Source organism: Pipistrellus kuhlii, unplaced genomic scaffold (assembly GCF_014108245.1).
Source record: "Pipistrellus kuhlii isolate mPipKuh1 unplaced genomic scaffold, mPipKuh1.p scaffold_m20_p_2, whole genome shotgun sequence".
Lineage (NCBI taxonomy): Eukaryota > Metazoa > Chordata > Mammalia > Chiroptera > Vespertilionidae > Pipistrellus > Pipistrellus kuhlii.
Window position 1 is genome coordinate 159912266 of NW_023425515.1, and position 26588 is coordinate 159938853.

General features: G+C 43.9%; 1 protein-coding gene and 1 pseudogene across 2 annotated transcripts; both read left to right on the plus strand.

The window, feature by feature from the left end:
• The first annotated feature begins 315 nt into the window (after nucleotides 1-315).
• NSUN4 (NOP2/Sun RNA methyltransferase 4) lies at nucleotides 316-23440 on the plus strand. Of its 2 annotated transcripts, XM_036448464.2 has the most exons (7): nucleotides 335-471; nucleotides 3545-3691; nucleotides 4193-4536; nucleotides 13258-13412; nucleotides 15793-15953; nucleotides 19106-19230; nucleotides 20858-23440. In XM_036448464.2, the coding sequence occupies exons 3-7, from the start codon at nucleotides 4247-4249 to the stop codon at nucleotides 21132-21134; spliced, it is 1008 nt and encodes a 335-aa protein (XP_036304357.1). In that variant the 5' UTR covers nucleotides 335-471; nucleotides 3545-3691; nucleotides 4193-4246; the 3' UTR covers nucleotides 21135-23440. The 2 variants fall into 2 exon arrangements, with proteins under 2 accessions (XP_036304356.1, XP_036304357.1); XM_036448463.2 differs by lacking the exon at nucleotides 3545-3691 and having other exon boundaries at nucleotides 316-471.
• LOC118723106 lies at nucleotides 21642-25916 on the plus strand (annotated as a pseudogene).
• The last annotated feature ends 672 nt before the right edge of the window (nucleotides 25917-26588 follow it).

Sequence of the window (26588 nt, forward strand, 5' to 3'; positions counted from 1 at the left end):
TAATATAGGGTCAGTCAACCAGCAAGTCCTGTACTTTCTCTCTTTTAATTATATATGGGATCTAACTCTTTCAGTATCAACCACTAGCTCCCAATCCTCCCTGATACCCGCTTCTGGGATAAGGACTTCACGGAGTCTCTCCCAATGCACCAAGCATACAGGCGGAGCCACCATTCTTGGGAATGGGTGCTCTGGTCCAGCATCCTCTGAAGAGCCCTGGAGGGGCCGGCCCGCCCCTGAGAGGCATTGGTAGGCGGAGCCTCCGGAGGAGCAGCCGGAAGCCCCGCCCCCTACGGCTGAGCGGAGCGCACTGCCTCCCGGAACGCGGGAGCCTCGGGCTGCCTTTCCGGCCGGAGTTACCCTGCGGTGCACGCCGACATGGCTGCGCTGGTAGCGAGGGGGGTTCGGGACCTGCTGAAGCCAGTGGACTTCGCAAAGGTCCTGCGGAGGCACCGACACAAGAAGAAATGGGTAAGGTCCCGCCGGGAGCCCGGGAGGAAACGGTAGCCGAGGCCGATGACGGACGCCGCTGGGGAAGTGTCCCGGGTGAGGTGTCCCCCCGCCCCCTGGGCCGCCTCGGCCTCTTTCCCCGCCCCTCAGGGCCGTCCCCAAGCCCCTCCCTCCCCCTCATTTTTGGCGCCCAATGTCTTCCGTCGGCCCGTTTATTTCGCCACCCCTCTTCGACTCCTGCTTCCGTTCCGTCTGCAGAACTCGCGACTCCTCCTCTATAACTTACGTCATCACCCCGCCCTCATTCTCCCAGTGACGTCACCGCCTCTTGTTCCCGGCGCTGGGTTCTCTTCCCCGGGACGCTCCCCCGTCCCTTCCACTTCCCTTCCTCCCTTTTCCTTTCCCTCCCTCTCTTCCCCTTCCCCTTCCCCCTTGCCCCCGTATGACCTCTTCCTCTTGCCATGTAGACTTGGCAGCCTAGCCAGCCTCACCCATCGAAAAAGGCCATAGCAACTCCCCCCACTTTCTTCCTGCGTCTCCGCCGCCCTCCTCCAGGACAGGACTCTACCACCCCTTCCTCACCCTCGAGCTGCCTGTGGGACTCTGGAAAGGTTACAGCGATCCCCCTGCTCACACCTCCGGCCCTGCCCCAAACCAGGGCGAAGGGTGCATCCACTCCACTCATTCTCTCAGCTCTCCCCAATTCTCTAGAGACCCTTCCTCTGGCCTCACCGGGAGCCCCGGAATTTCTTCCCCAACTGGCATGCTCGGCTCCCCACCACCGGAACCGGTTCCCTCCCATCCCCCGCCGCCCCTCTCCCCACCCCCACAATCCCCCCTGCGCCTGGCCAGGTGTTCTTTAGAACCCTCTTTGCCACACGGAAGGCAATCCTACCGCGAGCCTATCCCCGTGGGTTCAACCCCTCCGAGCCCCTGTTTTCACCGATTCAGATTTGTGGGGTCATCCCCTCTCCATCCACAGAGCCCTTGTTGCAGCTTGATGAGTCTTCCGAGAACACCAACGTGGCCCTGTCCCAGAAGCCCTTACGTTGATCGGAACACGTACCTCTGTTACCCTATTCAGTATCCTTCGGCCTTGGTAACATACCCGGTGACTGGCCCCATAATTTCACCTTACCTTGCTCACCGGCCCATCGAATATAGACCAATAGTTTCCCCATCCCCTTCTCCCAGGGTTTTGGGGATCTCACAGATCTCGCCCCTGTGCCCCGCCTGGTCCTCTGGGAAAAGTTATAATGATTCTCTTTCTTCAGCATGTTCCCCACCCACTGGCCAGCGTTACCTAGGTCGTCGTAAGCCTCCAGACTCTTGTAAACCTCAACCCCAGCATGACCCACCCCTTGAGAAAAATTATTGTAGCTCCCTATTTTCTCAGGCAAATGTGCCTGGCTGTCTTCGCTCACCTCAAGAGGACTCACATCACTTTTCCCGTCTTTCCCCAGAGGCCCACGAATCTACCCCCAGGAGCCCTAATTGTGGCAACCATTTACCAGCTGGGATTATTGATTCTTGCTCACTCCAGCCCCAGGCTTCCAGGAAGCCTTGTTTAGAATCTTGGGAGACTAATGGGAACTCGTTCCTTATTTCTGGCACCCCGATTTCTGGTTCCCCCTGTTCCCAGGAACCACCTCTTCCCCTGTCCACGCAGCATCCTAATTCTGCCTTCTTTTTCCCTTCATCTCTGGGCAACCAGTTTACATCTCCACCTCAGTCACCTCCCCGGAGAAGCTATAATGAACCCTCTCTCCTTACCCAAGTTTGTCCCCAAGTGAAGTCCACCAGATCTCCAGAGTTAAAACAGCCATATGCTCCCTACAGCCCTGCCCAAGACCCTCCCTCTGATCAGCCCAAGCCCCCTAAGGATAGCGCCTCTCCTCCACTTCCCTCCCATCCTTTTGGTCTCTCTGATCCTTGTTCCACTGCAACTTGTTCAAATTCCTGCCCACAAACACGTCCCCAAGGGACTGTCTTACCTACTCTGGTCCCTAGAACCCTAAAAACTGTTAACCCCACTTCACTTCCCCCCTGCCTTCTTTGTGATCCTCTCTTACCTCATGTTCAGAGCCACCACCATGGACCTCCTGTGGGAGCCTCTTGCAATACCCATATATATTCTGTGGTTCCCTCCACCCCTAATCCCTGCCCACTCTCTGGTTCCACTAATCCCCCTCAGTGCTATAACCAGCCCATGGTGCCTCCTTGTGGCACTTATGGCACTCCCAGAGGCCCACCCCAACCCCCTCGACAGCCTGTAGGACCTCCATGTTCTACCCACATCTATTCATATATCCCTTTAAGAACACCTTTTGACCCCCATAGTTTACCCATTGCCCCCCGACCCTGCAGCCACCCTGATACTATGCCCTGTGGCTTCCACGTCTACTCTGTGGCTCCTCAAGGCCCTCCCAAAGAGGCCCCCCGGATACCCTACAGCTCTCCATTGATTTCACCCACGAGTTCTAGCTGTAGCAACATTCCCCACAGTAGTTCAACTGTTATAATTACTGAATGCCAGAGTAGTGACAACCAGAGCAAGAATATCCACCAAAGCAGAAGTCAATGTGAGAATCAGAACCATCCTAGCAGAAGTCGGAGTAAAAGCAAGTGTTGCCATGTTAGCAGATATCAAAGCCAGACCAATTGCTCCCACCACAGTTTGAATGAGGATCAGGGTGAGAATTGTCAACTTCATATATTTCAGAGACAGAGTAAGAGTCCCCAATATAGAAAAAGCCAAGGTCCAAATAAGAGTTCCCTCCATAGCAAAAGTTTAAGCCAAAACAAGAGTTCCCAGCAACTCAAAAGGTACTGCAAGCGCAAAAGCTCCCATCAAGGCAATAGCCGAAGCAAGAGTCCCCAAAAGGATAAGAAATGAGAGCCAAGATCAAGAGTTCTGAAATCCAGACCAAAGCAAAATTCACAGACAGGAACAGGACTGCCAAACCATAGTAAACACTCAGCCGTGGCAATCTGGACCAACTTATGGACTTCTCAGTTGATACCTTCATTTTCCTTTGAATCTACTTTTATGCTCGTCAAGCCTGACTGATGTCCCTCTCTGCTACTCCCATAGAAGTCATCCTAGAAGTTCCCAGTTTGCTTTGAACCCCAAAGTCTCTATGAACTCTCCTTGTCCTATGCTTTCTGGGGTCTGGAAACTCTCCAAAATTACCCTCCACCCTTTAATCGCATTATGGTTTTTGCCACTGCATAACCTTAGGTAAGTTACCCTTATCTCCATCAAATGTGGAAAATTGATATTTTTTGTATCCCACTGAACTATTTATTGTGGTGCTCACATAAGCTAAGAGACATGAAAGTGCTTTAGGAAATTGATGGGCTTTTCAGCCTGATACTTCCGATAAGGGCTCTGTAGTTTCTTCCAGTCTTCTGTAGATTTTCCTCGAGTCCTCTTCTGAGCACTCATTCTCTTAAGGTCCTCTTACTCCAAGGCCTGGAAGATTGCCCCTTTCTTGGTGACCCCCATATGCTATTGCGAGAACTACAGCTTCCTTTCTCTCACACCCCTGAGACAGATAGATCAGCTCCTTAGTACTTTTCTCTCCCACACTTCTCTGGCTGGCCAAGGAAGGGTCCAAAGGCAGGAGTGGGCACTAACTGGATCCACATTAGCTTTAGAGATCTGATATATTGCTGGGGTCGGGCAGTAGGGGATAGAGACAAAACTAGAAGACAGATAAGCATGTTCTTTCCCTTGTAGGCTGCCACAGAGCCCAAATTTCCTGCCACTCGCCTGGCTCTGCAGAATTTTGACATGACCTACAGTGTGCAGTTTGGAGATCTTTGGCCATCGATCCGGGTCAGTCTTCTCTCAGAGCAGAAGTATGGTGCACTCGTCAATAACTTTGCTGCCTGCGATCATGTGAGTGCTGAACTGGAGCAGATGCATGCCAGAGACTTTGTGAAAAAAGCCCACTCCCATGGGGAACTGGAGCCTGAGAGTGGCCAAACGGCAGCTCCATCCCCAACTTCCTGGGCCTGCAGTCCAAACCTTCGATGCTTCACTTTCACCAGAGGGGATGTCAGCCGTTTCCCTCCTGCCAGGTAGTATCTGGAGCCATGGCTGGGGCTGCCTTGAGTGTCTGCTAGAAGTAAACAGGAAGAGACCCAGCTCCTGCCTTCTTTAATAGAGATCATAATATTGCTAATATTTACTGAGTGCTTATACATGTTAGCCTTTTTTCTAAGTGCTGCACATATATTATCTCTTTTTATCTGTTAACAGCCCTCAAAGAAAGGTAATATTATTTTCCTGCTTTACATTTGAGGAAACAGGTGCGGAGAAGTTGAAGTCCTTATTTGCTTTAGGTCCCTTAGGTAGGTTAAGTGGTACAACAGATAGATTCTGGTGGTCTGACACCAGAACCTGGACTTTGAACTTACTCTGATCTACTGCCTCCTACAGAAAACAACCACCTCTGACTTGAGCATTTACTACATCCTCTCCAGTTAAAATTTGTGTTATTTATAGCTGTTTTCTTATAACCACCCATTCTTATAACCAAGTGAATAGGACAAGTATTAATAGTAACCTCGTGGTACCAAAGAAGAAGAGGGACTTGCCCAGGAAACAGAGCTTGCACAAAGTTAGTACACCAGGAAAAAGAAAGGAAAACTTCTGGTTTTCTGATCCAGTGCCCAAATATATATGGAGTTGAATGGAAAAGAAACTAATCAAATGCTAAATTGTGCTTTACAAATTGAGAAAAGAACAGATTAGGGTTAGTTGTAGAATGTGGAATTGATCTTTGAAGGATTGATGCATTCAGTCAACAAATTTTTATTGTATACCAAATGCCAGACATTCTTTTTTTCCTTTTTCTTTTTTCTTCGTTTTTACAAACCCTTATGTCGAGGGCTGACTTTCAGTAGATCGCAGTGAGGGAGCTGGTCTGCTACATACAAAGCCCTAACCCAGAAGCAGGTTGTCTCAGGCATTCTTAAGTCTCTGAGTTTTGGATGCACAAGCCCTCATGGAGCTTACAGTCTAGTGAGGAAAACAGCTCCTAAAACCCTATGGCCCTGGCCAGGTAGCTCAGTTGGTTAGAGTGTCATCCCAATATGCCAAGATTGCGGGTTCGATCCCGTCGGGGCACATACAAGAATCAACCAATGAATTGGTAAATAAGCAGAACAACAAATTGATGTTTGTCTCAAATCAGTCAATAAAGAAAAACAGAAAATAAAAGTAAATTTAAAAAAACACTATGATTTTGATAAGTACTACAAAGGAAAACTGCAAGATGCTGTAATTAGGAGATATTACCCAGTCTTTTCTGAGGGTGTGAAATTTAAGTTAAAACCTGAAAACAGTAGGAATCAAAACTGGTAACATGGGTAAAAGTCTAAATATGAGGCTACTGCAGCAGGCAAGAACCAGATTATAAAGGTATCATACTGGATTTTGGACTTTTTCTCTAAGGGAACTAGGAAAAGTTTTAAGCTGATGAATAACATGATCATATTTGAAATTTTTTTCTTTTTTTTATTAATGTATTATATGTGTACATATCTTTCCATTGACCATATTTGAATTTTTAAAATATCATTTTGGCTACTGTGTGGGTAACATTGGAGAGGGGCAAGGCTAGAAATGGGAATGTAAATTAGGAGGCTTTTGCAATAGGCCTATCAACTGGCTTGAAGGAAGCCTGTATGCTTAAGAGTAGTAAGAGCTTGGCCAGCATGGCTCAATGGTTGAGCATTGACCTAAGAACCAAGAGGTGACAATTTAATTCCTGGTCAAGGCCATGCCTAGGTTGTGGGCTCAAAGCCCAATGTGGGGTGTGCAGGAGGCAGCTGGTCAATGATTCTTTCTCATCATTGATATTTCTGTCTCTCCCTCTCTCTTCCTCTCTGAAATCAAATATTTTTTTAAGAAAAGAGTAGTATGAGGCTGGAAAAACATATGGAGGCCATATGTGAGAATCTTGAATGTCAGAAGCTTGTAGGTTTAGGGAAAGGGAATTTTTTTCTGGTAGCTCAGTGTTGCTGAAATTGCCAGGGCTGGGTGGCTTCATACTATGTACCCTTTAGTACATACTGCTGTAAATTGCCAAGATCTGTTTTAGATAACCACTGGAAAGGGTTTCTGAGTAGAGGGGAGGAATAATGCACAGAATGGGCTTTGGAGTCAAAAAAAACCTACATTTGCCTCCAGCCTTCATCACTTATGAGACATGTGGCATTGAATAAGTAGAGTTCACTATGTGCCAGCTGCTTTTCTAAGCATTTGACATATATTAATTTCTTTACTCCTTACAATAATTTTATCTGGTATTGTTTTTATAGATGAGGATATTGAGGCACAGACAAGTTTAGTGTTTGTTGAAGGCTACACAGCTAATGAGCAACTGGACTGGATTTGAGATCCAGGCAGACTGGCTCTCAAATTTGGGTTCTCATAGGGTTGTGTTGAGGATTCAATGAAATTATACTAGGTGTACCAGTTAATAATGCGGATTTTTTTCAATAGATGAAGTTACACGTATGTTGATATATATGCGATTTGATATGTATGCTATTTTATTGTATTGACAACAAGCTTCAAAACTTCATATGTCAAATTTGCTGAAGGTGTTAACAGCATAGATACTTTACACTTAAAAATGTTGAATTTCATGCCAAAAAAAAGATTTGTGGGAAGTTTTAATTCATTACTTTATTTTGAAGAAAAGTACTGCTGAAAGTTATTATATACTTCGGGAAGCTTATGGTGAACGTGCTCCATCTCAAGGTACTTGTGAACACTGGTTTAAATGTTTTAAAAGTGACGCTTTCAATGTGAAAGACAAAGAACGTCCAGGTCAACCAAAAAAGTTTGAAGATCAACAGTTATAAGCATTACTGGATGAAGATGCATGTCAAACTCAAAACAACTCGCAGAAAGATTAAATGTTGCTGAGAAAACAATTTCCAATTATTTACAAGCAATGGGAAGGATTTTAAAGGAAGGAAAATAGGTGCCTCATCAACTGAATTTTAGACAAATGGAAAACCGAATAGTCATCAGTAATGTTACTTCAACGGCATGAAAGAATTTTCTGCATCAAATTGTGACTGGTGATGAAAAGTGGATTTATTTTGAGAATCCCAAATGCACAAAATCATGAGTTAATCCAAGTCAAACATCAACATCAACTATAAGACCAAATTGCTTCGGAAAGAAGACAGTGTTCTGCGTTGGTTGGGATGAGGGGGGTGTGGTGTATTATGAGCTAAAACCACGTGAAACCATTAATACTGATCGCTACCAGCAACAAATAATCAATTTGAACCACACTTTGATCATGAAACAACCAAAATGGGCCAGAAGACATGGCAAAGTAATTTTGCTTAGTGGTAATGCACCATCACACACTTCAAAACCAGTTTGAGACACGTTAAAAGATCTTGCCTGGGAATTATTAATCCACCCGCTGTATTCACCAGACTTTGCTCCTTCAGATTACCACTTGTTCTGATCGATGACACACGCACTTTCTGAGCAGCACTTCAAAATGTACAAAGAAGTTGAATATTGGGTCTCTGAATGGTTTGCCTCAAAACAAGAAAAGTTGTCCACAAATTACCTGAAAGATGGGGAAATGTGTAGCTAGTGATGGACATTACTTTGAATAAAGCACTTTTGATGTTTCTCTTGAAATTATCATGTTTTGTTTTTTTTTATTACAAAATCCTCATTATGAACTGGTACACCTAGTACATGTTAAGCACCTAGTATAATACCTTCAATATAACCCTCATAAGTACTATATCTTACTATTGACATATTCTCATCAAAGCTATGCTTCAGGAAGATTATTTTATTATTATTATTATTTTAAAGTGACAGTTTATTTTACATTTTTATTCCTCACCCAAGAATATTTTACCATTGATTTTTTTTTAGAGAGAGTGGAAGAAAGAGGAAAAGATAGAAACATTGATGTGAGAGAAACACATGGATTAGTTGCCTCTTGCATGTGCCTTGCCCCACCCGAATCCGAGCTGGGGAGGAGCCTGCAACCGAGGTATGTGCCCTTGACTGGAATTGAACCCAGGACTCTTTGGTCCAAAGGCTGATGTTCTATCCACTGAGCCAAACTGTCTAGGGCTTCAGGAATATCATTAGTCACTGTGGTGGTGAGAACATAGATTGGAGTAGGTTTAGAGACCAATTTGGAGGCATTAGCTTTAGGCAGAACCATGGAGTAAATAAGAACCATGTAGTTTCCTAAGGTGTAATTTCTGAGGTGCTGGGCGCCACTGAGGAAAGACACTTTGAGAGGAGTTGGGATTTTTTCCCTTCTTGTGTTAATGGGCTCCCTGTAAATCAAGGGAATCTTAACTTCTAAGGAGTTCAAAGGTGTATTCAGGAAAATTATCTGAAAAGTTGTACTTTTTTTGAAAAGCCATTGTATCTTTTAGCAGATTCTCAAAATTATCTGTGAACTAAAAAGGTTAAGGAGTGGTCCTTTTAAAGGAAGGAACTTGAGGAGAGTGGGTTTTGTGGACCAGTGCTGGTGTGTAGCAATTCTGTGCTTTTCTTTTTTTTTTCTTTTTTTTTAAATATATTTTATTGATTTTACAGAGAGGAAGGGAAAGAAACAGAGAGCTAGAAATGTAGATGAGAGAGAAACATCGACCAGCTGCCTCCTGCACACCCCCTACCGGGGATGTGGCCGCAACCAACGTACATGCCCCTGACCAGAATCGAACCCGGGACCTTTCAGTCCGCAGACCGACGCTCTACCATTGAGCCAAACCGGTTTCGGCAGCAATTCTGTGCTTTTCTCAGATAATTTAATTTTCTTCTCATTCTCCTTTGTGAGGAATGAGGTATCGGGTCTAGTAATAATTAATGTCGTTTTTAAACATTCGTTTAAAATCTTGCTTGGCGTTGACTTGTATTGACATAACTTTCAAACACATGGTATCTACAGAACGTGTGAAGTGCAATTAACAAGTTTTGCTTGAAAAAGTTTGTGTTTGGTTTGGTCTTTGTTGCAAAACTGGGGCTAAGAAGATGGCGGATGAAGAGCATATTCGGCACTGCATGCTTTACGAGTTCCAATTAGGAAGAAAAGCAAGTGAGGCTGCAAAAAACATCTGTAGTGCTCTTGGTCAAGATGCAGTTAGCGCCAGAAAATGCCAGCGTTGGTTTGAGAAATTTCGTGAGGGAAATTTTTCATTAGATGACAAGAGTGGTCGAGGCCGTGTGTCCAATTTTGATCAAGAAGCTCTTCAAGCTCTTTTGGTGCAAAATCCTCAAATTACCCAACAAGAGCTTGCAACAACTTTAAATTGTTCACAAAAAACAATTTCCAATCAATTGCGTGCACTTGGCAAAGTCCAAAAGTTTGGAAAATGGGTTCCTCATGAGTTGACCGACAACAACCGTAATTAAAGAGTCACAATTTGCAGTTCGCTCCTCTCTCGTCAAAACCGTTTGCCGTTTTTAGAGCAAATTGTTACCGGAGATGAACAATGGGTGCTGTATGTTAATTTGAAAAGGCGGCCTCAATGGTTGGACAATAATGAGGCTCCACAGCCCACGCCAAAACCTGACTTGCATGCGAAAAAAGTGATGTTGTGTGTTTGGTGGAATTTTAAAGGAATTCTTCATTATGAACTTTTACCATCTAACCAAACCATTACAAGTGCAGTGTATAGTGCCCAATTGGAAAGGTTAGCCCAAGCTTTAAGAGAAAAAGAACCCGCGCTGATTAATCGGAAGGGCGTAATTCACCACGATAACGCACGACTGCATACTGCAAGAATCACTGCTGAAAAACTGCGCCAGTTGGAATGGGAAGTTCTCCCTCAACCTGCATATTCTGATATTGCCCCTTCTGATTACCATTTGTTTCGTTCTTTGCAAAACTTTCTTCTTGGAAAAACATTTAATAATGAAGAATGCCTCAAAAATGCATTGACCGAATATTTTGCATCAAAATCACAAGAATTTTACAACAGAGGGATTAAAATGCTTCCTGAGCGTTGGGCACAAGTAGTAGAAAACCACGGCAACTATATTGTTGATTAAATTTTGTTGTATTGTTTAAATAAATTCGATTTAAAAAAGTATTAGAAAACGACATTAATTATTACTAGACCTAATATACAGTTTCACAGACAGTCCAAGCATGATTTAACTTTTAAAATATCCCATCATTGCCAGTCAAGGGCATATGCCTGGGTTGTGGGCTCGATCCTCAATGGGAGGTGAAAGGGCATTGTAGGAGGCTGACAATCAATGATTCTCTCATCATTGATGTTTCTATCTCTCTCTCCCTCTGTCTTCCTCTCTGTATCAATAAAAATATATTTTTTAAAATCCCGTCATAGCTTGAGCCTGAATGTGGGGGGTGTCACAATTTCATCACAGGGCATTTGTAACTCTTGTAGCTTACTCTCAGTGGTGCTACCTGTGTCTTATGTCTTGCTATCTATTTCTCCCAGAGCCTTCCTGTCGGGGCACCAGGACCAGGTTTCTGTCTCCTTGAGTCTGTTCCCAGTGGCTGTCATGCTGAGCTGTGTCTCAGGCAGGGGAATGGGGAATGGTTGTACCACCTTATGCCAACTGGCCTGGGAGTGAGAAGTCCTTTTGTGACTGTTGGATAGTTGTCTTTTGTCCCTTTTTACCAACACCATTGCTGCCTCTCTTCATGCCTTGTTGGCTCTCACTTGGATTCTTATAATAGCGTTTTCACTAACATTTCTAATTTGTTCTTTCTAGCCCATCTCGCTTCCTAAAACTCTATGTAGATGATCAGAACACATACTTTTCCTTAAGCTTTTGGTATCTGCTTACAATTGTAGTCCAAACTCGTTAGCAAAGGATTTAAGACCTTTTCCAACCTAGCTTCCATCTGCTTTCCAATCTCAGTATCATTTACCTTGTATTTCTACTATACCAGATTATCAGATTATTGCTGCTTCTGAAAGAAGCTATGAGTTTGCATGCTTCTTTTCCTTTGTATCTTCATTTTTATTCTGCTTTTTTTTTTTAATTATGGTTACTTTTAATTTTTAATTTATTGAGGTGACATTGGTTAATAAAATTACATAGGCTTCAGGTGTACAATTCTATAATACATCATCTGTATATTGTGCGCTTGTCACTCCAAGTCAAATCCCCTTCCATCGTCTTTCCTTTATTTTGTTAGATTTTTTTACCTGATGAAGGATAGGCCTTCATCAAGCCTAACTCCAACAGGCACAAGTGATGGCACTCTTCTCTAAGCCATCTCAGTATGTAACTCAATAAAACTGGGTTCCTACTATAGCACTGTTTCAGTTTATGATAAACAAACTAGGCAAAATTCCTTCCCTCATTCTAATAGGAAAGGATAGAGGGGAAACACACACACACACACACACACACACACACACACACACACATCTTTATATATAAAGTGAATAGTAAGTGTTTTAAAGAAAACAAGATAGAGAGCTAGAAGGTGATGGGAGTAAGTGGCTTCTATTTTTAGATAAAGTGGTCAGGGAATGCCAGTGCCTTTTTTTTTTTCCCCCCCTCTTGTTGAAGAGAAAAGGTTTTTTTGTTTGTTTGTTTGTTTTTAATCAATCTTTATTGTTCATATTATTACAAAGGTTCCTCATTTCTTCCCCCCACCAGGTTCCCACCCCACCCTCCGCCCCCTTCCCATCCCCCATTGTCCTCATCCATAGGTGCACAGTTTATGTTCAGTCTCTTCCTCCCTCCCTTTCCCCGATAGTAAATCCCTTTTCAGATAGTAAATCAGTTACTTAGCATTTTCTCATATCAGTAATACCTCCACATGCCCAATGATACACTTCACACAAAAGACATTTCCAAATAGGTCAACCAGCCTCATCCAGGCCCCACCCAAGGCACTCACAAATCAACACCCCAGCACTATACTAACTCAACACATCCAGTTCTAAGCCTTCATCACTTGATTCAGCAGACCCTCAAGTTCCCGCAAAAGTTTCCAGCCATGTCTGAGAGGCAGCCGTGGGGCAGGGGCAGGTGAGGAGCGAGCTGTTCCGGGCCTGGCTGCTCCGGGACTGGCCTCTGTTGCTCTGGTTTGTTCCACAACCAGCTGCTCCGGGTCTGGTCACTGCCGCTCCCAACCTAGTTGCTCTGGACTTGGCTGCTGCTGCTCCGGGCCTGGCCGCACCCAACCCGGCTGCTCCGGGCCCTGCTGCTCCGGGCCTGGCCGCTCCCAGCCTGGCAGCCGCTGCTTCAGGCTTGGCCACTCCCAGCCTGGCAGCTGCTGCTCCGGGCCTGGCCGCACCAGACCCGGCTGCTTCGGGCCTGGCCGCTCCCAGCCTGGCAGCTGCTGCTCTGGGCCTGGCCACACCAGACCCGGCTGCTCTGGGCCTAGCTGCTCCCAGCCTGGCAGCTGCTGCTCCGGACCAGTGCCTTTTGATGAAGTAATTTGTGAGGAGAGGTCTAGAGAAGTGAGGAAACAAATGAGGGATATTTGGGAGTATTGCAAGTAGAAGATACAGCAACAAAAAGTCTGAGCCAGGAGCAGGCATGGCTTAATTAAATAGAAAGATGGCTAGTGGGGCTTGATTAGAGTGGATTGAACTTGCTTTAAAAGGCTTACTCTGGCTTCTTTGTAGATGAGTGGGTGAGTGAGTAAATAAGTGAGTGTGGGTCTGAGAAATGAGTTGTTGCTGAGTAGAGCTTAAAAACCCCTGAGGATGTGGACTTAGTGGACTTGGTGACCTTGATTCCCATTGGATCTTCTGACTTGGAATTTGACAATAAGTCGCTCTTCTCTCTTCCAGGCGTGGCAGCTTCGGTGTCATGGACTACTACCTGATGGATGCTGCCTCCTTGCTGCCTGTCCTTGCTCTTGGCCTGCAGCCCGGCGACACAGTGCTTGACTTATGTGCAGCCCCCGGGGGAAAGACACTAGCATTGCTTCAGACTGGCTGTTGCCGTAAGTCAGAGGGCTGGTGTCTTGGGCAGGGAGGGCTCTCTACTTCACCCAGTCAGGGGCACACTGAATATGATGTCTTTGGTCCTAAGATCAGAAGGGGGATAGTGCTTGCTGGTGTATTTTTTCTGATTATTTTCTCTATTTCTCTGTCAGTTGGCCAAGGAAGATTGCCAAGCAGAGCAAGGCCTCTGAAGGCAGATTAAAGTAATGTCCTAGTCAATCTACCATATGATACTTTCACTCCCTATTTACTTCATCTCTAAGACTAAGTTGCCAGCTAAAGCAATAAGATCTGGCTGCAGAGAACTTTTATAGCAGGGGTGGAAAACCTTTTTTCTGCCAAGGGCCACTTGGATATTTATAACATCATTGGCGGGCCATACAGAATTATCACCTTAAAAATTAGCCTGCTATAATATATTTGGGCAAACATTTAATTTCCTCACCCCTAATGCCTTAGAACAGCCAGACCAAATGATTTCATGGGCCTTATAGGCCTATGGGACGTTCCCTACCCCTGCTTTATAGGTTTATGTTATTCTTCCCCAGGCTTTATGTGCTTCAGCCATATCCTGCTACTCTCTGTTGTCCAAATTAGCCTCCCCGCTTTGTTCATGTTGTTTTCTCTCTAGAAAACACCTTCCCAATTCCTTTTAACTTTCAAGCCTCAGCTCAAGTGTGCCACCTCCTGGAAGTCTTCCCTCATGGCCTCTACAGGCCAGTTTAGAAATGATGCTGTCTCCTATGTATCCAATCCTGGCCATCACCTTTGCACATTATTAGCCTTTCATCAGAGCTTTACCGAGTGTGCACCTTCTCATTCTTCAAGATTATTAACTCCTTGGAGACAGGACCAAGTCTTACCATTTTAGTAGTGTAGCCTAGGCTGGGCCTTGTGAACTCTTAAGTGTTTACTTCAGCCATTCATTGGCCTACATCCTGCCTTAATATCCATAAGGGTGCTGTGATTTTCGCATTCAGGCAGGCTTCTCTTGCAATATACCCTACCTTTTTGTTGAGCCTGGACCCTTCATTTCCAGTTCTCATCAGACAACTTGTACAGTTTGCATAGCTTCCAGCCTCATGGTAAGCCCCATGAATGATTCTAGAGAGGCACCACATTTGATCTCAGCTTTCTGAAGTCCAGAGGGAAAGGAGAAAAGATGTTGATATAACATAATAATGAGGTCAATGCCTGTGTGTTGAGCTGTGCTGATCTTACTGAGTGACGTGGAAATCCATCAGAAGAGGGATGAAACAAGTAGGGTTGCTTGGAAGAGGAGGAACTTGAACTAAGAGAAGCAAGAAGGGCCAAGGAAACATAATTGACAGTTGCTCTTCAGTGTGCTAAATTACCAACAATTCACCTTCATCCCAGCAACTCCTTGATCCCACAGAGAGACAGGAATTTTAGTGCCAGAAGGGAACTTAGAGTTTACCTAGTCCAGCCCTCTCCTATTTTATGGAGAGGGAAATTGAACCATAGAGAGATTAAATAACTTAAACCTTCTATATAAGTTGAAGGTAGAACCAGAATGGGACTCAGCTTTTCTGTTCTCAGTTCATATCCAACTGCAAATTCCTCTGGAACAGAGAATACAATTTTTACTTCTTGATGTTCTAAAACCACATTTCCTTGGTTTTGGTAGTGACCATTGTTTTATGGTAGTGACCTGTTTTATGGTAGTGACCATCCCCATTAGATAAAGTATGCACTCTCTAGTTCCCCTTCTCACAATTAAATTTATTGAGGTAACCTTGGTTAATACAGTATAGAAATTTTAGGTATATATTATACTTTTATATTTGTATACTCTATTGTGTGCTCACCACACAAAGTCTAGTTTCTTCTGTTGCCATACATTCACTCTCTAGTTCTTGACCACACTTACCACCTCCATTTCTCTTCTTGACTTAGCTATCAATTGCCATTTATCAGCAAGCTTGCAGTAATACTTTTTCTTACTGTAGAACCAAGAGCGAAGTGGAATGTTTATTGGACTTGTGTCTGTTACAGAAGGGAAAATGAAAGATAGATGGTGAATCATTTAGGATTAGGGTTGGTCATATACAATAGAAAACTCAACTAGCTTAATGAAGAAAAGTTTATTTCTGTCTTACATAAGAGAAGCTGGAATATAAGCAGTCCAGGGCTGAGATGTAGGCTCCACAGTCATCAGGGAGAGCCTATTTTATTGTTGCTTTAGCACCATTGCTTGTGGGATGTTGGGCCATGACCTCTGAAGTTCCTTTATTCCCACATGCATAAAATATCCGTACTATCAAAAGCCATCTATGGATGCAGTACAATCGCTATCAAGATTCTAATGGCATTTTTTACAGAAGTAAAAAAACATTCCTCAAATTTATGTTCCCACAGGCAATCTTGCTGCCAATGATCTCTCCACTTCCCGAACAGGCAGACTTCAGAATGTCCTTCATAGCTATGTACCTGAAGATATTAGGAATAAGAGTCGAGTTCGAGTCACCTCATGGGATGGCAGGAAGTGGGGAGAACTGGAGGGAGACACCTATGACCGGGTGAGTGATTCCTATCCTACGACATCCAGCCAGCCAAATCTGGCCTCCTCATCCTGACTCTAGGCCCTGGGCAGTAGGATTGAGCCCTACATGTTTGAGCATGTAAGGACTGTTTCTAGAGCTGGTCAGCTCTCCATGCATCTACAGAATTATCAGTTTAGCTTAGATGACTGGCTACTACTATCTTCATTAGAGACAGCAGCAAAAACAAGTTTGAACCTTTTCTTCATTAAGCTAGTTGAGTATAAAAATATATATATTAGGCTTACTTTATTTCTCATTTCTACTTGGTTGCTCAGAAACCCTTAAATTTCTTGCTTCCTTAGTACCGTGGTCACCAAATTGCAGCTCTAGAGCCACATGCGGCTCTTTGGCCCCTTGAGTGTGGCTCTTCCATGAAATACCACAGCCTGGGCGAGTCTATTTTGAAGAAGTGGTGTTAGAAGAAGTTTAAGTTTAAAAAATTTGGCTCTCAAAAGAAATTTCAATGGTTGTGCTGTTGATATTTGGCTCTGTTGACTAATGAGTTTGCCGACCACTGCCTTAGTAGATCTCTAATGATTTCAGATAGGTATTTTAAATATTTTATTAAGCATTTCTAGTTGTTCCAGCTAGAGGACTGATTTGCAACAAGCTATTCAGCCTTTACTAGGATTGAGAAGACCTGATTTTTTTTTTTTAGTAGCTTACGATATTCCCGAGTTAGTTATAGAGCCCTAGTTAATTATAGAGGATTTGCATTCCTCTAGAAAGAAACCTACATTTCCTTTCCTCAGGTGTTTGGAGGATCTGTTAACCCATGACCATTAATTCTGTGTGGGATTTTCTGGATCATGCAGCATTCTAGATTTGAACCTTCTATCTTAGTCATTAAAAATTCTCAGGGATATATTTTTTTTTTCTTTTTGCCCAGAGTTAAGCCAAAACAGACAAAGTATCTTGTCTATTGTGAACTGATTTTTTTTTTTTCTAGTTTATTCTTTGATTGACAGTGTAGCCCTTTGAGGATTTTGGCTTTGCTATGGATTTACATTCCAATTCTCTACTTCAAATGGGCCCAGTGCCCTGTTTTCTATTCTTTTTCTTCTCTTGGTGTGTGTGGGTGACTAGGGATCTGATAAAAGATAGAAGCCATTGGCTTCAGCTCTAGCATGCCTCCCTACATTTGTGCTCCTACATTTAAAAAATATATATTTTTATTGATTTCAGAGAGGAAGGAAGAGGGAGAGAGAGATAGAATCATTGATTGGCTGCTTCCTGCATGCCCCCCACTGGGGATCGAGCCTGAAACCTGGGCATGCACCCTTGACTGGAATCCAGTTTGAGATCCTTCAGTCTGCAGGCTGATGCTCTATCCACTGAGCCAAACCAGCTAGGGCCTACTTTTTTTACTTTTAAACTCTCACCCAAGGATATGTTTATTGAGTTTAGAGAGAGGAAGGAAGAGAGAAACACCAATATGAGAGAGAAACATCGATCGGTTGCCTCCTGTACATGCGCTGACCAGAATTGAAACAGAAACCTAGGTATGTGTCCTGACTCAGAATCAAACCTAGTGTACATGACAACACTCCAGCCAACTGAGCCACCCAGCCAGGACTATGATTCTACTTTTTCTTTGGCTTTTGAGGATTTCACTAATTTTATTTTTAATCCTCACCTGAGGCCTGAGAATATTTTTCCATTGATTTTTAGAGAAAGTGGAGGAAGTGGGGAAGGAATGAAAGAGAAACATTGATGTGAGAGAGACATATCAATTGGTTGCCTCCTGCAACTGAGGCTCCCTGTGCCTTTGACTGGGAATCAAACCTGTGACCCTTCAGTCTGAAGGCCAATGCTCTAACCACTGAGAAAAACTGCCAGGCTATTTTATCCACTCTTCAGGTGTTTTGTATTGCAAGGTTTTTAGGACATCTAGTTCACTACATTGCTGGAAGAAGAAGTTTTGTTTCTAAACTTCCCAGTGGCCCTTCTCTGGGCATCCTTATTAATATTTCTTTTTCCTGCGAAGGCCAGCATAGTTCTTGAGATACGGGACTCTATGTATTATGTCAATTCATGCAGCTTAGGAAAACATCTAAGTATTGAACAATGGGTCATTATTAATTTACTTGGAGTTTCTGTTTAGCTAAAAATGAACATACTTTTCCTAGATGATTTTACTTTTTTAAAATATAAACATAGGACAATTAAACATTTTTCTTTTTGTTTTTGGTGCCTTGCCCAGTGTAGGCTCTTAGGAAATGAATGATTTTTACATTTCTCACTTTAAAACTTTTCATATCAGATATGACACTGTTTTAGCATAAGATTTTATTTTTTAAAATTATTTATTGATTTTAGAGGGAGGGAGGGAGGGAGGGAGGGAGGGAGGGAGGGAGGGAGAAAGAAAGAAACATTGTTTGTTGTTCCAATTATTTATTCATTCACTGGTTGATTCTTATGTGTGCTCTGACTGGGGATTGAACCCACCACCTTGGTGAATTGGGATGACACTAACCAGCTGAGCTACCTGGCCAGGGTAGCATAAGATATTTTAAATCCTAATCCTGTTGAGTATATTAGTTACCCTCTGGACACTCTATGATCTGTAAATTAGATGATTTTATTCAAATAGCTAAGGACTGAACCAAGGACAGAGCTCTGAAGTACTAAAGACTTCTTATAGGTTGATATCAAGTATATAATTATAGCTATTTGTGTGTTGGTTTTAGTTTTTGTTTTTGTTTTTAACTAACTAGAAGTATACCTAAACATACTATTTTCCCACTCATTATTTCACAATTGCCTATTGTTGTTATTGGCAAACTGCAGCTCAAGAGTCACATGCGGCTCTTTGGCCCCTTAAGTGTGGCTCTTCCACAAAATACCATGGCCTGGGTGAGTCTATTTTGAAGAATTGGCGTTAGAAGTTTAAGTTTAAAAAATTTGGCTCTCAAAAGAAATTTTAATCATTGTACTGTTGATATTTGGCTCTGTTGATTAATGAGTTTGCCGCTAACTGGCCTATCGGGTTAAAATGAGTTTTGTCAGGTACTCTACAATGGAAGCATTGGCAGAGGGAGCACTCTACAAACCCCCCAGATCAGGGACCTAAAATAGCCTTGGCCTTAAGGAGCTTTAATACTTTATCCTTTAACACTGCTGGACAGGTGCTGGTGGATGTGCCCTGTACCACAGACCGCCACTCCCTTCATGAGGAGGAGAACAACATTTTTCAGCGCTCAAGAAAGAAGGAGCGGCAGAAGTTACCTATGCTGCAGGTGCAGCTTCTTGCGTGAGTGATAGATTTACATAAACCCAGGACTTTGTGCCAAAGTGTTGTGGGGGGGGGGGGGGGGTGGTCTGGTCACCTGGGGGACTGGAAGCTCTTTCCAAGACCATCACCCATAGAAGGATCTTGTGTCTAAGAACCTGTGGAGAAGACAGACATTAAGAGGATAACTTCTCTGGAACATAAAAACCTGTCCTAGGTAGTAGGACATGCATAGTATGGTAGGCTACATAGATTCACTTTCTGGTATGTCCACTTACCTCCATGCTAGTCCCAGTACAGTAAGTGTGCGGGCCAGCTCAACCAAGGTTTGGTGAGTCGGGGGTGGGGGTAGGGGAGGGGGGGCAGCAAAGGATGTGGAAAAGACAGACAAAGAGAATAAGCTGGATCTAGGTGTATCTTCCTGTGCTTGGCTGAGGCCACAGAGAGACCCGGATGGCTGGCTCTGCTTGAAGTTTCCCTGCCAAGGAGGCATTGGATTATTATCAGCATCAGTCTTGGAGCTTCATTCGTTTACCCAGTGCTTTCCTCTCCTGCCTCTTGGACATAGTCCAGGCTGCTTGTTTCCACTCCCTGTAGCCCTTTGGCTTTCATTTCTAGCATCTCTAAGTTGTTTTCCTACCTTCTCCCATGCCTCTACATTTACCTTTCCTTCCTCAGGAAACCATGGGCAGGTTTTACTTACAAAATCCAATAAATCAAAAAGCTGTTCATACTTCACAGAACAGCCCCGTGTTTGGAGCATAGCCTTAAGCATGGATACGTATAAATCCTTTCCTTGCCATCCTGAATTTCCCATGTTTTACACCTAGTTATTACTAAACTTCGCTCCTTACCTTCTTTTTTTTTGCTTTCTGCACATGCTTTATTAGAGCATCCTTTCACCTGACAACTGCAGTTCCCCCGAATTCAGGCCCCGCATTGGATGCCACATGTGCCGTACCAGCACATCCAAGGCTTCGGGGAGCCTGAGTGGGAGCAGCGAAGGATGTAGAAAAGACAGACTAAGAGAATAAGTTGGGTCTAGGTGGATCTTCCTGTGCCTGGCTGAAGCCACAGAGAGAGAGACCCACGCGGCAAGCTGAGCCTTTATTTTATAGTTAGAGGTAAACAAGATAGTGGTCACCATAGTTATTATACAATGTTCTTGTGAGTTTCACTTGTTTTGGCAGCACTTGCTACACCTCTTATAGCCCATTGGCTACTCAGGAAGGATCTAGGGAGTATCATAAGGTCAAGCTTATTTATGCTAAGAGGGCTGTGCCCTCTAACCTGCGACTTTCTTGTGGCTTTGCCAACATGTCAGTCCAAGGCTTAACCCTATAGCACTCCCTACAGTAAGTAGCTCAAGTTGGAAACATAGTTGCTGAGGTCAAGGTTCTCTAGGACTGGGGTAAGGACTCAATCCATAGCTAGCATCAGGGTTTGGTCATAATTAGAGCCACAGCTCGGGATCATTTCAAAAAGGCTTCGAGAAGAGAGCTCATGGAATAAGGTTGGGTTGCTCTCTGCCTTGAGAATGAGCTACCCATTCCACAGGAGACACCTCTATCTATGCTTCCAGCTCCTCTGTTGTCCTTCTACTTCTGGGAAGCTCACTAGTCACTGTTTTGTCTCTTTCTGGTTTCAGGGCTGGACTTCTTGCCACGAAACCAGGAGGCTATGTTATGTATTCCACCTGCTCACTCTCACACTTACAGAACGAGTATGTGGTTCAAGGTGCCATCGAACTCCTGGCTAATCAATATAACATCGAAGTTCGGGTAGAAGACCTAACTCCCTTCAGAAAGCTTTTCATGGACACGTTCTTTTTTTTCCCATCCTGCCAGGTTGGGGAGCTGGTAATCCCAAACCTCATGGCCAATTTTGGGCCTATGTACTTTTGCAAAATGTGTAGACTGACATAGCATCACCCCGTTCCTGGAGCCCTGGTGTGTGAAGACAAAGGATATACTCCCAAGGAGTCATTGGAAACTGAGACCATTGGCAAAGAAACACTCTGGGTCCCATCTCCATCATGTTTAAGTCTTTCTATACGTAGTTTTTATCAATAGGAAGTAAGAGTTTTTCTGTCCTGCTGTTCAATTGTGGAGCATCAGCAGGTTTCTAACTCACTTATTATACTCCATCTCCCACTTTCCATCTCTAAGCCTATACTAAATGTTCCTGCTCCATTGGGGGCTTAGGAGGAGGAGCCAGTGAGCAGGCCCACAGTTTAAACTGTAAACTGGGGAAGAAGCATTTAGTCAGTAAAATTGTTGAAGCTCCAAAGAGCTGAGGCTGTGATTGGGGGCCTCATATTAGTCCAAGTACTGTTAGTTCTACTTGTCCCAACTGCTGCTACTGAGCACTAGCTCCTAGTTGGCTCAATGTCTGTTTACAGGCCCCTGGTTACAGAGCCCCTTACACTTGAGATGAGTGTAAGGTCTGCATGATCAGTCTTAAGCAGTCAGCGGGCCAAAACAAGTTTCTCCATATGGCTATGATCTTATGTAAGAAACAAATAACTAAAAATGTTAAGCCAATGCAGTCTGCTTATTTATAATACATTGAGAAAGCTCTCCTAAGCTAATAATTCCAGCTATTCCTCCTGCTGCCCAATTGTGACTGGGGAAGTTGCTTTGTCACAGGGTTGTGTTACTCTTTTGTGTGTGTCTTCTATTGTTCATTTCTTTAGCAAGTATATCTTGAGCTCATGTATGACAGGTAGCCAGGGAGCTGCTGGAGATGTAGTAATTGGGATTGTGGGGGATATTGAGGCCTCATCCTTGAGAATGGCAGTGCTCCTCCTTTGCTTTCTGACCACCTAGGAATCTCCTAATGTCTTATTATGTTCTGGGGGTTTTTTTCCCCTTGTTCCTTGTCTTTTGCTGTGCTGTGCTGCCATTTGTTTGACCCATCCCAAATCACTCAGGAGTTCTTTCTCCAGCATCTTAGGGCCTCACCTCATACAGTGTGCTTACTATTTGCATGTCAATTATGTTATTACTAGAGGCTCTGTGCACAAAATTCATGCACTCAGAGGGGAGAATCCCTCAGCCCGGACCGTACTCTCTTGCAGTTCGGGAGCTCTCAGAGGTTGCCCAACTGATGCGTCGGAGGCGGAAGAGGCTCTCACCACTGCTGCTGCACTAGCCAGTCATGAGCCTGGCTTCTGGCTGAGTGGCACTCCCTCTGTGGGAACACACTGACCACCAGGGAACAGTTCCTGCATTAAGCATCTGCCCCTGAGGGATCAGTGCATGTCATAGCAACCGGTTGTTATGCTGTTTGGTCTATTTGCATATTAGCCTTTTATTATATAGGATTCTAACTATTTAGCACAAATAAGGCATATCTTAATGACAGGGATATTAAAAATGGTTTGTGGTCACATGTAGTTATTTGTTTTTTAATTAAAATGTTTTTCTGAAATACTGGTCCTTGTGCAGAAGAGGTGCATACTTTTAGAATACTGGTATTCTTAGTTCTTCCCAATAATCCTTTCTTTTCCTATTTTATCACTCTATTTGCTCTTTTATGCCTTTCCTGCTAGTCCTTATTTGGATTTAGAGATACTAGCTGAGAAAGATTTTAGATGAGGTTAAGCCTTCTCCTTTCTTGGGATTTGCATTATAACTGAGGTCCCTGGAAGACCTTCCAGACTCAAAATCCTAGTGAATCTAGGAAGATGGATCTCTAGGGAGTAGGATCTTAATTAGCATCTTGTGTGGTATGTGCTCCCTGCCTGTTTACTCAGATGCCTGGGCTTCTGCCCTTGGTCTCCTGGGGGTGCAAGCTGTCCTAGTTGAAAGCAAAGCAGTGATAATTCAAGATGAGAAGGTCTTCTGCCCTTAGAGTGCAAGTCTAATTGGAGACAGAAATACCCAGGTAAGAAAAGCAGAGAAGTACTTTTAAAAAAGAATTTATCTCCTGTAATTGAATAGTAATTTACTCTACAACCCAGTTATTCCAGACTTGGGATAAATCCAAGAGAAATTAATACATGTACACTGGGAGACATGTACAAGAATGTTTATAGCAGCCCTCATCTCAGAAAATAACCCAAATGCCCATGAACAAGAGTAGACAAATAAACTGGAATATTCACATAATAGAATATTACACAGCTGTCAAAACAAATGAACTATAGTGAAATATAGCATGGATGAATCTTAGCAATAAAATATTAAAAAATCTAGTCCCAAAAGATTAAATATAGTTTGGTGCCCTTTAAAAAGTAACATGATGCCCTTATTTAAGTTATTTACATACAATATAATTTATTAACAAGTTAACTGCCACTCGTCCAAAACGGAAACCATCCCCACACTCCATGATATTTTGAATTTAATTTTAAAAAATCAATTTGCAATAAATATTGTAAAAATAAATATGTTAAAATTTGGGTGTTATTGAATATTTTCAGTTGGAAATTCTCAAGAAAAAATTATTTTAAAGTTGGCCTTTAGATGCTTATGGCAGCAAAATAGTTAATTTTAAATGTATTGCTTATATTTTTAATTGATTTTTTTACAGAGAGGAAGGGAGAGGGATAGAGAGTTAGAAACATCGATGAAAGAGAATCATCAATCAGCTGCCTCTTGCACACGCCCTACTGGGGATGTGCCTGCAACCAAGGTACATGCCCTTGACCGGAATCGAACCTGGGACCTTTCAGTCTGCAGTCCGATGCTCTAGCCACTGAGCCAAACCGGTTTCGGCTGGATATCTGTTTTTTTATTCTTGGCCACGGTAAGGGCACTGGTCTAACTGGTTACATATGCATGGCTTGATTACATGGCCAGAATAACATGAAAGCCCTGCTGGGAACTTCCACCTTGAACTCTCCCAAAGTCAAGAATCACAAATTATGGTGATTCAGTCCAAAGATAATGTTTTACTTCATATCTTTACATAAAACTTGGCATTGTAAGTTTTAAACTTTATTCTAGAGCTAAAAGCCCAGTCTGCCCCCTCTCACAGTGTGGGAACCCTCAGGGGTGGGAGGTGACCCAGCGATTAAGAGAAGGTGATGCCCCATCACACCACTGCTGCTGCCACTGCTGGTAGTGCAAGCCTTGACCAGTCCTGATTACCTGCACCTTGGGCAGGTCTTGGGTGGTTGGGCTGCTGACATCTGAGGCTTGCCTGCACCTTGGGCCAGTCCTGGGGGCTGAGGGGATTGGGGAACTTTGGAGTCAGGTGCTCCGGGAGAGCTGAGGTGACTGGGGATCACCATCTTGTGGCTGTTGGTGCTGCCATATGTGAGGATGGAGCAGCCAATTAGCATATTCCCTCATTGGCTGTGGGTGCCGCCATCTTTGCAAAGGTGTGAGGGACAATTAGTATATTCCCTCTATTAGATAGGATGAGAGTGGGGAACCTTTATTCTCCCAAGGGCCATTTGGATATTTATAACATCATTTATCAACTTAAAATTATCAACTTAAAAATTAGCCTACTAGAAGGGACAGGGGCAAGGTGCAGCAGAGCTGAGGGTTGGCAAGATTGTGCAGTGGCCCAGACTCAGCCTAGTGTTAGGTCTGGTGAGCTACACCTTTCTAATAGTGAATAGGCTGTATTCTTCTAGTGATGATGTAATTGAATTAACTCCATCATATGTCAACCAAGAAGTTATTTGAAGTAATAGTTTGTGGCTTGTAGAATTCTTTGCTCCATGGTGTGGCCACTGCCAATGGTTAACACCAGAATGGAAGAAAGTAGCAACTGCTTTAAAAGATGATGTAAAAATGGGTGCAGTTGATGCAGATAAACATCAGTCCCTCAGAAGTTAGTATGAGGTTCAGGGATTCCCTACCATCATGATTTTTGGGTCCAACAAAAACATAAGATTATCAGGGTGGCAGGACTGTGGACTCCATTGTGGATGCTGCTGTCAGTGCCCTGTGCAAGCTCATCAAGAACTGCCTTGGGGAGGGGATACAGTTCTGTAAGATAAGGTAGAAGTGAAAGTTCAAGTAAGAAAGATGTGTTTGAGCTGACAACGGCTTTGGTAAGAATGTTCTTGACAGTGAACATGTTTGGAAGATGTTGAGTTTTATGCCCCTTGGTGTGGACACTGCAAAAACCTAGAGCCAGAATGGGCCGTTGCAGCTACAGAGGTGAAAGAGCAAAAGAAAGGGAAGGTGAAGCTAGTGGCTATGGACTCCATGGCCAATTAGATGCTGGCCAGCCAGTATGAGATAAGGGCATTTCCTACAATCAAGATATTTCTGAAAGGCAAGTCTCCTGTGGATTGTGATGGGCTGTGGGCAAGATCTGACATGGCCTCCCAGGCCCTGGATCTGTTTTCTGATAAGACTCCACATCCTGAGCTGCTTAAGATCTTCAATGAGGACATCACCAAGAAGAGGTGTGAGGAGCTCCAGCTATGTGTGGTAGCCATCTTGCCCCACATTCTTGACACAGACCACAGGCAGAAATTCTTATTTGGAAGTTCTGAAATTGGCAGATGACTACAAGAAAATGTGGGGGTGGCTGTGGGAAGAAGCTGGAGTGTAATTTGAGCTTGAGAACACGCTGAGAATCAGAGGGTTTGGCTACCCCGCCTTGGCAGCTATTAATGTATGCATGATGAAGTTTGTTCTTCTGAAAGAATCTTTCATGAGCAAAGCATTAATGAGTTTTTCAGGGAGCTCTCTTTTGGGTAAGGATCTACAGCATTGGTTATTAAGAGAATTAAATGAACTAATGTTAGTAAAGTGTTAAGGACAGTACCTAACACATAGCATCAGTCTATCTAATAAAAGAGTAATATGCAGATTGATCATCACTCCAACACACAAGATGGCTGTCCCCATGCGGTCAAAGATCCTGCCCCTATGTGGACACAAGATGGCCACGACAAGATGGCCAGCAGGGGAAAGCAGTTGGGAGGCACCAGACCTGCAAGAGAGGGCAGTTGAGAGAGACCAGGTCTGCAAGGGAGGGCAGTTGGAGGTGATCAACGCTGCAGGGAGGGAAGTTAGGGGTGACCAGGCTGGCAGAGGAAGGAAGTTGGGGGCAAACAGGCTGGCAGGGGAGCAATTAGACATCAATTAGGCTGGCATAAGAGTGGTTAGGGGGTGATCAGGCTGACAGGCAGAAGCAGTTAGGGGCAATCAGAAAGGCAGGCAGGCGAGCAGTTGGGAGCCAGCAGTCCTGGATTGTGAGAGGGATGTCCAACTGCCCATTTAGACCCGATCCCATTGGGTCTAAATGGTAGGATCGGGTCTAAACGGGCAATTTAACATCCCTCGAGGGGTCCCAGATTGGAGAAGGTGCTGACTGGGCTGAGTGACACCCCCCAACTCTGTGCACGAATTTTGTGCACCAGGCCTCTAGTTCTATCTAATAAAGAGGGAATATGCTAATTGACC

Bases quoted from the DNA above. Each gene is read 5' to 3' on its own strand.
- NSUN4 (XM_036448463.2), top strand. From the start codon at position 379: ATGGCTGCGCTGGTAGCGAGGGGGGTTCGGGACCTGCTGAAGCCAGTG. The intron at 15,954-19,105 runs GTGAGTGATTCC...ACTGCTGGACAG, and splicing joins AGGGAGACACCTATGACCGG to GTGCTGGTGGATGTGCCCTG. The intron at 19,231-20,857 runs GTGAGTGATAGA...TTCTGGTTTCAG, and splicing joins CTGCAGGTGCAGCTTCTTGC to GGCTGGACTTCTTGCCACGA.